General features: G+C 43.7%; 3 protein-coding genes across 4 annotated transcripts in view; all 3 read right to left on the reverse strand.

Annotated features, from left to right (window-relative positions):
* LOC117481734 (E3 ubiquitin-protein ligase TRIM39-like) overlaps positions 1-13,832 on the reverse strand; it is a 937,572-nt gene that overhangs the window by 340,311 nt on the left and 583,429 nt on the right. The gene's annotated exons all lie outside the window — the stretch shown is intronic.
* LOC117481730 (zinc finger protein 664-like) overlaps positions 1-13,832 on the reverse strand; it is a 76,711-nt gene that overhangs the window by 49,968 nt on the left and 12,911 nt on the right. Inside the window, exon 4 of one of the 2 annotated variants that reach the window (XM_034129587.1) lies at positions 2,151-3,077. In XM_034129587.1, the coding sequence (XP_033985478.1) occupies positions 2,151-3,077 (927 nt within the window). Of the gene's footprint in view, positions 1-2,058; positions 3,078-13,832 lie in introns of those variants that run through there. The other variant, XM_034129588.1, reaches the window with a different exon arrangement.
* On the reverse strand, positions 3,421-8,447 carry LOC117481723. Its single transcript, XM_034129576.1, has 2 exons — positions 7,986-8,447; positions 3,421-7,758 (listed from the first exon to the last, which is right to left on the reverse strand). The coding sequence occupies exon 2, from the start codon at positions 7,560-7,562 to the stop codon at positions 4,239-4,241; it is 3,324 nt and encodes a 1,107-aa protein (XP_033985467.1). The 5' UTR covers positions 7,563-7,758; positions 7,986-8,447; the 3' UTR covers positions 3,421-4,238.

The following is a 13,832-nucleotide window of genomic DNA, read 5'->3' on the forward strand; positions in this document are numbered from 1 at the left end:
ATGTCTTCATCAAAGGGTCTGGAGAACACAGTCTACAACAGTTACCAACATTTTACAGCTGTTGTTGACGCGTTGGAGCAATGACCTGTTGCTATGTAAATATTGTAAATAGTATTTAAATGTTTTTCAACTTGCTGTGTTATCATTTTTATTTTTCATGTTGTTTTATATTTATTATGTATATTGTAAATATATGCACGTCATTAATGTAAATAGTTGTATGTACATTACATTACATGTTACTTAGACGCTTTTATCCAAAGCGACTTACATACTCAATACTGTGGGCAATCCCCACAGGAGCAATTTGGGGTGAAGTTTATTTTTCATGTCGACTTTTATATTTGATGTATATTGCAAATAGTTTTCATTCATATGTACGTCATTAATGTAATCAAATCAGGTTTTATTTATATAGCACATTTAAAAGCGATTTTTGGTCGAGCCAAAGTGCTGTACATGTAATAAAAACACATTACTACAAATCACAATAAACGACAATAAATTACAACAGATATATCTTAAAAACAAAATAAAAATAAAACACACGGAAAAGTCAGGAGTCGTGCTCCGCTCTAACTAGAAAGCCAGAGAGAAGAAGTGTGTTTTTAGTTTTGATTTAAAAAACCCTAGGGTCTGGGCCGACCTCACATGGAGGGGCAGAGTGTTCCAGAGCCTAGGGCCAGCTGCTGCGAAGGCTCGGTGCCCTCTGGTTTTAAGCCTGGTCTTGGGCACTACCAGCAGCAGCTGGTCAGCAGACCTTAAAGCTCTGGCTGGGGTGTAGCGCTGGAGCAGTTCAGCTATATAGGCCGGAGCCAGCCCATTTAGTGCTTTAAAAACAAATAAAAGGATTTTAAAATCAATTCTGAACCGAACTGGAAGCCAGTGCAGTGAGGCCAGAATAGGGGTGATGTGGTCGCGCTTTTTGTGGCCAGTCAGCAAACGTGCAGCAGCATTTTGGACTAGCTGTTTAATGTAAAAAGTGTAAATACTTGTATGTACATTACATTACATGTTACTTCTTAGACGCTTTCATCCAAAGCGACTTACATACTCAATACTGTGGGGTGAAGTGTCTTGCCCAGGGACACAACGACATGCTGACTGCAGTGGGGTTTGAACCTGAAAAAGTCCTAAAGAATCCAACTGGGTTCAATAGCTGGATCATTCCTGTTCTTCTTCTGCAGTGGAGTGAGATCTCGTTGTTGTTGTTGACTTGCATAACAACAAATGTTAGTTTACAAGAAGTCATTGATACCCTAACATTTGATTCATACCTGCTGATGAAAAATAAATCCTGGGATCTACAAAAGTTAATGTGTTTCATGGATCTGATTTGTATCCACTTGAGCTTTTTTACCTGTGTTCACCTTAGTTTATGCTGTTGCCATCATTTATACTGAATCAATTTAATATTTTGCCAGAAAGGTCAAACTTTAGGAATACAGAGCAGTCCTTATCATGATAATAATAAATTGGATTTTTATAGCGCTTTTCTCGAACCCAAAGACGCTTTACATTTATCATGCCATAACCATAGCCGTGGAGGCAGTGCAAACTAAAATATAATATTGGTGACAAAAAACACACAGAGCCATCAGTGCAATTGTTACATTCTAATTTCTCTGATATTGTAGGCGTTAATTATCTATTTATTATATGTAAATACTTTTATGTACATCATTGTATTTATAATTGTACATAATTTAACTGTAACACTATGGTGTTTTCAATTGAATGCACTTTATACAATAAAGTGGTCAGTGCTACAGTAACAGTGTGTCGTGAAATATGAATTATTAAATGCAATAATGGGGATTAATTTGTTTATCTAAATATAGGGACAAAGGTAGAGTGCCACATTACTTGCACAGTACACAATGTTCAGATGACTTTGCCCAAAAGCAAACATTTAAGTTGCTTGAGTCAGACTCAGAAATATTAAACCACTTTTAAAATCAGACTCAAGTCATAAGGAAATCCATAAAGATATCTCACTGAAGAAAAGACACATTTGAATGAAATAAGCTTTATTTCAATGAGACTATATAACTACAGCTCTCAGGACATCAGGAGGAGGACACAGCTAGCTTGGCTCTCATAGTTTTCCCACACTCTTAAAACCACTATGGTTTTTCTCCTTTGTGAACACGAAGATGTTTTTTGAGATGACTTGATGTAGTGAACGTTTTCCCACACTCTTCACACCAGTACGGTTTTTCTCCCGTGTGAATACGGTGATGTATTTTGAGATTACTTGATGAAGTGAACGTTTTCCCACACTCTTCACAGCTGTACGGTTTTTCTCCAGTATGAATACGGTGATGTATTTTGAGATTACTTGATGTAGTGAACGTTTTCCCACACTCTTCACACCAGTACGGTTTTTCTCCAGTATGAATACGTTGATGTATTTTGAGATCACTTGATGTAGTGAACGTTTTCCCACACTCTTCACAGCTGTACGGTTTTTCTCCAGTATGAATACGGTGATGTATTTTGAGATGACCTGATGTAGTGAAAGTTGTCCCACACTCTTCACAGCTGTACGGTTTTTCTCCCGTGTGAATACGTTGATGTGTTTTGACAGAATCTGATGTAGTGAAAGTTGTCCCACACTCTTCACAGCTGTACGGTTTTTCTCCCGTGTGAATACGTTGATGTTTTTTGAGATGACTTGATTGAGTGAAAGTTGTCCCACACTCTTCACAGCTGTACGGTTTTTCTCCAGTATGAATACGGTGATGTATTTTGAGAGAACCTGATGTAGTGAAAGTTGTCCCACACTCTTCACAGCTGTACGGTTTTTCTCCAGTGTGAATACGGTGATGTATTTTGAGATGACCTGATCTAGTGAAAGTTGTCCCACACTCTTCACAGCTGTACGTTTTTTCTCCCGTGTGAATACGTTGATGTATTTTGAGAGCATCTGATCTAGTGAAAGTTGTCCCACACTCTTCACAGCTGTACGTTTTTTCTCCAGTATGAATATGCAGGTGGCGCTTTAAATGTACAGATGTTGTAAACGATTTGTCACATTGCTGACAGCTGTGACGTCTCTCTCTTCCTTTCGGTTTCTAGAACAGACGGACAGAGAAAGAGAGAAAGTTGATCTAAAAAGCATGAATACACAAGTTAACAATAAAAACTCACTTAGTATAAACCTTGAGTTAACAAAATACTACTTATCAACTGTTTGGGTTTATTATATTTGTATTATATTTGATACAGCAACATTCTAACCACAGTATATACCAGAGGTGGGGGACTCGAGTCACATGACTTGACTTGCATATTTTTTGACTTGAGACTTGCTTGACTAACATTGATAAAAAGACTTGACTTGTGTAGGGGTGTAGAGTTATTTGTTCAAGCACCGGATCGGCAAAACAGGAGAGTCTGTGAACCAGTCTGCCTTGACCTATGTATTCATGTCTGCGACTCACAGTATCTGCTGCCCGCAGCTGTTTTATAGAAGGAAAACCTCCCCCCCACACACACACCCCAGTAACTTGGGACTTGCACATGTATGACTTCCACCTCTGGTATACAGGAGACAGAGGGAGACGGCATCCTGTCACCGCGAGTCTCAGTATGCTCCGTTCGTCTTGTGTTTTTTTTGGTCTAAGTATTGTCTAAACTTTGTCGTGTCTTTATGAAACGTCATTTTGAGAGACCATGCTTTTGATCCTGTGGATTACATTTACCTTCTGCAGACCATGCCTGGCCATACAACTTTCCAAGACACACCTGAGTGACAGCACGAACAGGTATGGCGAGGAGCCCCGGCCTCTACGCTGCTACAGCCGCGAGGCTATGCTAGAGCTACAATGCGATCGGCCTCCTACGAATACACCAAGCCATCTGTGCTCTTCGTTATTGGATGACATCCCTCGGGAGCCGCTTAGAAACATGGGGGGTATTGTTAGATACTATCTCTTTACGTTAGTGATGGGAATTCCGGCTCTTTTTAGTCATTTTACCACAGTTTATCACGGAGCCTCAGTTCACGCGCGAGCTCCGCGCTCATCGCGTCCAAATCGCGCACGTTCCGTGTTGTCCTGTGGCAGGCACCGTGTTGTCCTGTGGCAGGCACCGCCGATGTCGGGGAAAAGATCTTCAATACTCCGAAAATAATCCCACCAGACTCCTTTGCCCCTCCAACAGAGGGATGTCCTTGTCCTTTTTCCCTATAGTCATTTTAAGCGATAGAAACTCTCGATCTTCTCTCGAATTATTTATTTTTTCGGACGCCCTCTGCTTAAGTTCAGGGACCTCTTAGACCGCCACTTGTGACGAGTCTTGAGATATTCTTTTCTCCACCTACTCCAAAAGGTGTCCGCCAGGCTCTGAACTTGCTTCCACTGCTCTTTAAAGAGGTCTGCCTCTTCAAAGTTACCTGGAGGAGGTGGTGTAGAGCCTGTTTTGAGGGTCAAGAGCATTGCTGGGGTGAGGATAAGAGGTGACTCTGGATCTGAAGATACTGGAATGAGAGGTCTAGCATTGATGACTGCTGTCACCTCAGCCATGAGCGTAAGCAGAACTTCATGCGTCAAAGAAGACTTCTTCTGTTCAAGCAGCAGATAGTCAAGAATGCGACGAGCGATGCCAATCATCCGTTCCCATGCCCCACCCATGTGGGACGCATGTGGCCGGTTGAACACCCATGTGCAGTTCTGCGTGCTCAGGTACTTCTCCACGTTGTTGCCACTGGGATCTGTAGTCTTCATTTGCAACTCTCGAGAAGCGCCAACGAAGTTAGTGCCGCAGTCAGACCGTATTTGTTTTGCTGTGAACTCTAGAAAGTGGGCTTTCATCTGTGGCCGTTTTTCCAGCGTGCGTCTCAATGAGGCAAAACGATCTTGTGCTTGTTTCCTATTGTTAGGCAGCCTCTGTCTTGGTAACCGGAAAGGTAGTGGTCCCACCCAGCTCTTCGAGCTGTCTTGATGAAACTCTGCTTCCATGATCTTAAGAAACTTCATATCTTCTACGGATGGGGCTAGTTTGTGGTCGTTGGCAGTTCGCGTGAAGATGGTTTGACCCAGACTGTCTGCATCATGTGTTGCTGTGCTGAACTTAGAGGTCAGTGCTGGATGATGTGTGTAGTCAGGGGCTTGATTGAAGATTTCTCTTATCTTGATTTGGTTGTTGCATGGCTGCAGATGGCTAGTACGACCATTCTCCAAGATAGACGTCTTGTAACTGTTCACCTCTAGTGGTTTGTGAGCACCTGCTAGACACACGTCACCAACGACAACCCATCCCAGGTCCAGCCTTTGGGCGAACGGTGTGTTGTCTGGACCACTTATCTGCTCACGGACCTTGTGGACCCTGAGAATGTCTCTGCCCAGCAAGAGGAGTATGTCAGCGTTAGGATCGAGAGGTGGTATTTCGTCGGCGATGCACTTCAGGTGAGCATGGTGATGAGCTGCATTTGGCGTAGGGACTTCGGAGCGGTTGTTGGGAACTTGGTTGCACTCTAAAAGTGTAGGCAAAGGAAAGCTTAACTTTTTGTCTGCTGATTCCACTGTGAACCCACTAGCTCTTCTCCCTGTTGTCTGAGTTAGTCCAGCGCATGTTTTCAGTGTGTAAGGGAAGGAAGGCCCTGTGATTTTGAAAACATTGAAGAACTCAGAGCGTGCCAAGGAACAATTACTCTGCTCGTCCAGTATTGCATACATTTTCTTGGCCTCTTCCGAGCGACCAGCTGGATACACACTTACAAGGCATATTTTTGAGCATGCTCGTGCGCTAACACCTTCACCACACACTTGTGTGCACCTTGATGTGACCTGATGGTCTTCTTTGTCTTCCTCCCCGCCGTGCTCTGAAGAGGGAGGAGAGGGCTTAGGTTTCCAGACTGCTGGTCCTGGGTGTAATGCTGACACGTGACCCGTGCTCCCACATTCTATACATCTCACCTCAGCCGTGCAGTTTCTGGCGAGATGACCAGTAGAGGAGCAGCACCGGAAGCAGAAGGAATGTTCCTTTAAGAGCTGTTTGCGTTCCTCTAGACTCTTTTCTCTAAAGCTTCTGCATTTCTTCAGAGGGTGTGGTTTCTTATGTAGAGGACAATGGTTGTTTGGGTCTGTTAGCTTCTTATCCTCTCTGCTTTCATATCTGTCAGCAGACGACACTTGTGTCTTGTGAACAGATACAGGCATCTTCGTGAATTTCTCCCACGTACTCTTTTTCTCCATAGGAACTGTCGTGGAGAGGTTGAAGCTGGGATCATTACGAGCTTTTGCCTCTGTACGAACAAAGTCTGCAAAGACAGAGAAAGGTGGGAAACTGTCTTGATGATCACGTTTGTATCTTGAACCATAAGATATCCACTTTTCTTGGATGTTGTATGGGAGTTTTTCGATGATGGGCTTAACCCCTCTGGAAGTATCCAAATATGACAGACCTGGGAGGGAGCCATCTCTCTTAGCAGCCTCAAGCTCTAACAGCAGGTCTGCTAACTCTCTGAGTCGTTTTGGGTCTTTGTTGGTCAGTTTGGGGAAGCTTTCTAGCTTGTCAAAGAGAGCCTGTTCAATGACCTCAGGTGAGCCGTATATTTCCTCAAGCCTCTCCCAGGCCATCATTAGTCCAGCGTCAGGGTGTCTGATGTTGACGGCCTTGATTCTCCTCACCTGATCTGATGACTCTTTTCCCAGATATTTGCAGAGCAGGTCGAGTTCTTCTCCAACAGACAGATCCAGACCAGCAATAGCACTTAGGAAGGACGTTTTCCAAGCCCAATAATTCATTGGTTGATCGTCGAATGTTGTGAGGCCTGATGTCACTAAGTTACTGCGGGCAAGATATTTAGCCAGATCGTTAGTTGTTTGAGGGTTGTGGTAACTGGCTTCATAGGGCGTACCTTGGTTAGGCTGATAAGCAGAGAATGGAGACTGCTTATTGAGAGTCCACGGCGGTGCTGGTGTACCAGGTCGAGGAGCCTTTAATGTGTGGTGAGGCGTAGTTTGGGTAGAAACAGCAGCTTGTGTTTGAGCAAGGCCTTTAAGTGAGTAGGACTGTGTAGGCTTAACATCCTCTCCTTTACTATGTTGTGATGGTTCATTTAGGTGTGGGCCTATGGGGGCAACAATGTCACTAATTTTGCTAGGCGATCCACCTATTCTGCTGGTTTGCTCTTTCACATAAGCAGCGGTGCGCTGGTACATAAAGTGTTGAGACACTGGATTAGAGCCTCTGCTGGCCTCTTCAACATCAAGCTCTAGTAAACCAGCCTGCAACATTGTTACTTCAGCTATGGCAGCATCTTTCTCCTTTTCTTCCTTTAATGCATCAAGAGTAGCTTGAATGCGTGCTTGCTCGACTTTTAGCTCAATTTCCCATTTAGAGTGTGATGTTCTAGCCTGTGCTGCTTCAGCCCTTGCCATAGCCATAGCCAGTGCTAAATTAGCCTTTGAGCTGGATGATGAGCGCGACGCACGTGTGTGCACAGAGTGTGCGTTTACACTTATTTTATCCATGTTGTCATTTTCTTCCATAATGGCTGGGTTGTGAATTAAATAACGTGGATGAAGAGATAAGCTGGCGTGAAGGCTGTACATATGCACTGAGTTAGCCACTTAGCTCTTGGTGTCGCTCCGTAGGAAGCCTGTCTCCGTCCCCGGAGCTGGCTGTAATGCCGTCTTTTCACTGTAAGGGTCTCACTAGCACTGAGCTAGCTATCCATCCAGTTAAACCGTTTGAAAGAAAACTCCAGCACAGTTGTCAGTTTTACTGAAGTCTCTTTACTTGGTGAAACTGTAAAGATAATACAGACATAACAGTTTATTATTGACTGCCCGACTGACGAGCTAAATAGACAGAATACTTCACACAATGAGCTACGGTGCACAAACTGAGAAGCTAATCAGCCTAGCCGCTAGTAGCTTAGCCGCAAAGAATACTCACTGCATTCCTACAAACATAAACATTTTACATACAACATATTCCCATGAAGCCACAGTCTGTCGGACAATAACACTCACAGACGATGCGTGAACCAGCGGGAAATACGAAGCACAGCCCATGGAGAGCAGACGTCCGTTCATGAAACAACCCAAGCTACACGTGGAGCAACAGGAATCGAATAAACCACTAGAAAGCAGCAGTGTCAAACAACCACCACAAGGTGGTGCCAAAACACAGCCAAGAAAACACATACACGACAGATATACACCAAAAACACACATCAAGGACAGAACAGGTAGGTTTTCGCCTGTTTGGGGAGTTTATATCCAGTTTACTTCAAACTTTTTTGCTTCGTATGTCGGGGGCGGGAGATTCATGTGATTGGTTGTTGGTGACTTGCTCGCAAAAAATCCCCAAGCTTCAGATACGCCCACCTCCAAGATTTTTTTAATGCTGCTGTGTGGACGGGCCGTAAGTGCTCACAGCCTGGCCATAGAAACATGCAGTTACAGAGACAGAGAGACAGAGGGAGACAGGTGAGAGACAGACAGAGACAGAGACAGAGACAGAGACAGAGACAGAGACAGAGACAGAGAGAGAGAGAGAGAGAGAGAGAGAGAGAGAGAGAGAGAGAGAGAGAGAGAGAGAGAGAGAGAGAGAGAGAGAGAGAGAGAGAGAGAGAGAGAGAGAGAGAGAGAGAGAGAGACACAGCCTGGCCATAGAAACAGGCAGGTACAAGAAAACATGGCTGCCAAAAGAGGAGCGATCATGCCAACAGTGAGGAGGAACTGCTGTGGAGACAGAGCAGCACTTCCTCACAAAATGCCCAACTTTTGAAGCTATACGGAAACAATTCTTCCCAAAACTCAACCATAAGCATCCTCAAATATTTAAAAATGAAAATGAAAAAGAAAAAAGAACTCCTGGGGGAATATAAAGAGAGCTGCATTGTTGCAGGACAGTTTGTCTCTGCCTGCCACAGTTTCAGGGAATCGGACTGACCTGATACACCAGCTCTCACATCTTATATATCTTATGTATATAGATCATATTTTATTTTTTAATAAAGCAGTTTGTTTATAACTCAGTGTTCTTACACCTTTTCCAAAGTCAAATCCAAGCACTTTTCAAGCATTTTCAAGCTTTTCAAGCTTGCAGCTTACAGCTGTTGTAAATTACATATTTATATACTCATACCAGAGTTCCCGTTAGCCGGTAATTACCGGACTATGACCGGTAAAATATGCTGAAGACCGGCAAATCTAAATCTCTCCAGTCAAAATGTCCGGTCAAAATAATTTCCCCTTTAGCGCAATACCGCTTCAGTTGCGCCACTTATGTGACAGACAAGAAGAGTATGTGACAGACAAGAATAGTCAATTCTAATGTCTAACACTTAATGTGGAGAAAGAGATGTCCTGTATGGTTTGATTGTGCGTTGATCTGTTGGTAATGCCTCGGGGTTCCGGTGGGCATGTAAACAAATGCATAATGCTGCTGCGCTATACTTTGTGGCCTCACCCGGTTGCATAGCAACGCTTATTGTTTAGGTGTCTTTTAATAAGCAGGTAGTCATATCATTAGCTAGAACTAGCTAGATCTGATCGATATGGACATAAACACGAGTGAAGTCTAATCTGACGGGAGAGAGATCAGCTGCTGCTGACGAGTCGACACGCAGCTCTGCATGATCACCTGCAGCGGTGAGCGGAACAAAACACACACTTCAGGTTAGAATATCACACGTAGCTATTTTAATTACCTCTCAAACTACCTAAACTAGTTATAGATATGTTTAGTTTTACTGTCGGGTCACTCATTACCAGTGTTGGGCAAATTACTTTAAAAAAGTAACTAGTAATAGTTATAGTTATTGCTCTCAAAAAAGTAACTAGTTACTTTATTAGTTACTAAATTATAAAAGTAACTAGTAACAAGTTACTTTACTTTAAAAATAATAACAATAAAAATACAAGTTTTTGTGTTGTTCTGTGGCACAGTAAGACTAGTTTTATAGCCCCATGTACATTAGTTAGGTGCTTCAGGAGATTGGCATTGCTGTTATTCGATGTGGACAATGCTTTCTGTTCTGCACACAGTTTACATTTGACCGTAAAATATTTTTTGCGTCCTTTATCCCCACAAATTGAAAATAGTGGTTATATCTCCAAGTTGTAAATGCGCTGCTGCTCTCGCTGATACTTGCATCTGCCATTGTGTGTGTGTGTGCTGGTGGTGGGCGTTGCCGTGTATGTGTGTGTGTTAGCAAGTGTTTGTGTGTCTGTGTATTTTCGCCATAAGGCAAGACCCGCCCAACTCTGTCTCTGATTGGCTTACCCTGAAATGTTACCCCGCGTTAACCAATCATCACTCCTCTCTGGTCACTTTCACTTTTCCATGGTACTGTGAGAGGACATCACTGTATTCGCCTGTAAGTTACATCCGCAGGGAGATTCGGTTCAGTTGGATCACATAATGTAACGCAGTAACGCACCCATTTAAATCACAGTAACTATAACGGCGTTACTGAATGGGAATAGGTAACTAGTAACGTTATTAGTTACCGCAAAAGGTAGTTGCGTTACAGTAACGCATTAGTCCCAACACTGCTCATTACTGATCCACGAGCTGCATGGTACTGGCGGGCTGTCAGGAGAGGGAGAGAGCGCTCCGTGTTATTGTAAATTACTGTACACTTTTGAATAATGTAGTTAATCTACTATAATTAGTTTGTTTAATATCGAATCATGTCAATTTGTTTTAAAGCTCAATAAATAACAAAGAAGACCTTTGACCGGCACTTTTCTACTTTTGTCCGGAAGATTTCAACTTTAACGGACATTTTGACCGGCGAAAAAATATTCTAACGGGAACTCTGACTCATACTCAAATGATTATTTCCCTACCTCACATTAAATCAGATGTTCTTTATGCTATAAACAACCAAATGTGTGTTTCATAATAGCATTCTACATGAGGATGAAAAATTAAAGAAAAGAAAACGAAGTTTAATATTTCAAAATGAGTGACCCATCTGTACGTAGACTGGGCATCCCATATAACCTGGCTGAGCCAATATAAAACAATCAGCCAAATAACTTTTCAATACATTATTGATTACTATTTTTGAGGTACTTTTAGGTTGGCAGTAAACATAAGTCGGAGGTAAATGGTGTACTTTTACTCCACTACATGTATTTAATACCTTTAGTTACTTTACAGATGTGGATCAATGATGTGAAATATAATCAAGTGTTAAATCAGACTTTAGTTCCACCTGGAGTAAATTCACAAGCTACCCTGCAGTATACAAAGTCATTCAAACTAGCTGCACCTTTACCAGCTTTGATAACACTTTAATGATCAATCATTATAAAACATATCATATATAATTATTAGGGATGCTCCGATCGCCCATTTTGGGGCCGATCGCCGGAATCAGTATCGGCCTATACCAATCGCCGATCCGATCGAGTGGGCGGGGCCTATGGGGATCTTCCATTCAGTGTTGCCAACTTGGGGACTTTCCAAACCCTCCGGCTTCTTCTTTTTTGTCAAAAGCGACTAGCGACAAATTCAGCTACATTTTCTGGTGTTATTGGAGACTTTCTGGTGTTTGGAGAATCTGACGTGATAGCATGTAATTGTTACGCAGTTACTTTCCTCAACGAGCAGCGGGTGCTGAGCCCCTCTGCCGTCTCAAAGCACTCACAGGCAGCCTCGCGCAGCAGCTACACTCGAGCAGAGAGGTGGCAAAGTGACCCAAGAGAGACACACTACGCGTCCAGACTATATTAATCGTGCATGCGCAAAGCCATCGCTGATCTCGCCCTGGCTTGCAGTGGGTGTTTCTCAATCTCGAGTAAAGCTGCTTCAGAGCCACTATTTCAAGCATACTACGTCATCGAGTGCCGCCGAAGTACTGTTCCAATCTCCAGCATACTTGGAAATCTACCGAGCCCGGCGAACTCCGTTTGGAGAAATATCGAGGCTGCACATGAGTAGACTCTGCGGTCTTAAAATCCCCACAATGCTTTGCGCACGGACCAATTTCCCCAAATCTGTGGCGGAAAATGTAAGGCGGGGCCTCTCATATGACGCACACCTGCACACTTGCTAGCGTGTTCCACTCTTCGTTTTCGGAATGCCAGGAAGTATTCTTGCCTCGCTTCTGAAGCAAGATGCTTGGCAGACATGTGCTACCAAGCAAGCGTACTCGCGATTGAGAAACACCCAGTGTGTCTCTTTGGGTCACTTTGCCAGTCCCAAGCCCAGATAAAGAAGGAAGGTAGCAATTCCATCCCACATAACCCATGGGTGGGGGGGCGGGAGGGGAGGGCAGAGAGTAGAGAGCAGCGAGCAGAGAGGAGGAGACGAGAAAGAGAGAGAGAGATAAGCAGAGAGAGAGCGAGAGATGCGAGAGGAAGAGAGAGAGAATAGAGGAGAGAGAAGAAGAGTAGAGAGCAGCAGAGAGAGAAGAGAGAGAGAGAGAAGCGAGAGAGAGAAGAGATGAGAGAGAGAGAGAGAGGAGAGAGAGAGAGAGAAGCAAGAGAGAGAGCAGAGGAGAGAGACGAGAGAGAGAGAGAGAGAGAGAGAGAGAGAAGAGAGGAGAGAGAGAGAGAGGAGAGAGAGAGAGAGAGAGAGAGAGAGAGAGAGAGAGAGAGAAGAGAGAGAGAGAGAGAGAGCGAGAAGAGAGAGAGAGAGAGAGAGAGAGAGAGAGAGAGAGAGAGAGAGAGAGAGAGAGAGAGCGAGAGAGAGAGAGAAGAGCGAGGAGAAGAGAGAGAGAGAGAGAGAGAGAGAGAGAGAGGAGAGAGAGAGAGAGAGAGAGAGAGAGAGCAGAGAGAGCGAGAGAGCAGAGAGAGGGAGAGAGAGAGAGAGAGATAGAGAAGCTCGATAGAGTGCTCGAGCGATCTATATCTCTTCTATAGCTCTACTCGATCTACTCTCTGCTTAGACTTCTCTCTCTCTATCTCTCTCTCTCTCTCTACTCTCTCTACTCGAATCTCTCTCTCTCTCTCTCTCTCTCTCTCTCTCTCTCTCTCTCTCTCTCTCTCTCTCTCTCTCTCTCTCTCTCTCTCTCTCCTGCAGCTCACTGATCCAGTAATGAGTGACCCGACAGTGAAGAATAAATATATTTATAACTAGTTTAGCTTGTTCCAGAGGTAGATAAAATAGCTACGTGTGTTAGGTCTAACTCTTAATGTGTGTTCTGCTCCGCTCACCGGTCCGTCACAGCGGGTGGAGCTGCAGGATTTCTGCTTCACACACATTGCATACCGCTATTTTATTGTCATTTTTGGACACTTAAAATACTGCCAGACTAGTGAAGCCATTTTGGCGAGCTTGTTTTACCGCGCACAGAGAAAAGTGTCATGTAATTTGCATGCAACGTTAATCTAAAATGCTCTACTACGGCGTACCTTTCGTGGGGTGTGTGGCTCGTCAGCGCAGACTCTCGCATCGTTATGTTTGCACACTTTGCAGGAGGCTACTCTTGGGCTTGACCCTCGTCTTAGCCATGGCTTGTATTTGTCTTCTGCTAGCCAACGCTCGTTGAAACGGCAACATCCTGGCATACTGTCATCTATCACTCATCAGAATGCCCAGGTCACACACGTAACAAAAACACTTGCCGGTCACACGCATAGCGCGGGAAGGCCGGAGCGGAGCTGTTTTATGTAAAAGCGAAGCAATTAAGCGCGCTCCGACTTCTTTATTTTCTTTTAATCTAAAAATCGAAGTAAAGCATTTACAATTTCAAGCACTTTATCCCAAATTCAAGCACCATTCCCAAAATTCAAGCACTTTTCAAACCTTGAAAACACCTCGTACAATTTCAAGCATTTTCAAGGATTTCCAGCACCCGTACGAACCCTGATAACTGTTTATTTGTGTGTATTTTTGTATAGATGTTGCAACTATAC

Source organism: Trematomus bernacchii, unplaced genomic scaffold (assembly GCF_902827165.1).
Source record: "Trematomus bernacchii unplaced genomic scaffold, fTreBer1.1, whole genome shotgun sequence".
Classification (NCBI taxonomy): domain Eukaryota; kingdom Metazoa; phylum Chordata; class Actinopteri; order Perciformes; family Nototheniidae; genus Trematomus; species Trematomus bernacchii.

Coding starts and splice junctions, on each gene's coding strand:
- LOC117481723 (XM_034129576.1), bottom strand. CDS start 7,562: ATGTACAGCCTTCACGCCAGCTTATCTCTTCATCCACGTTATTTAATT.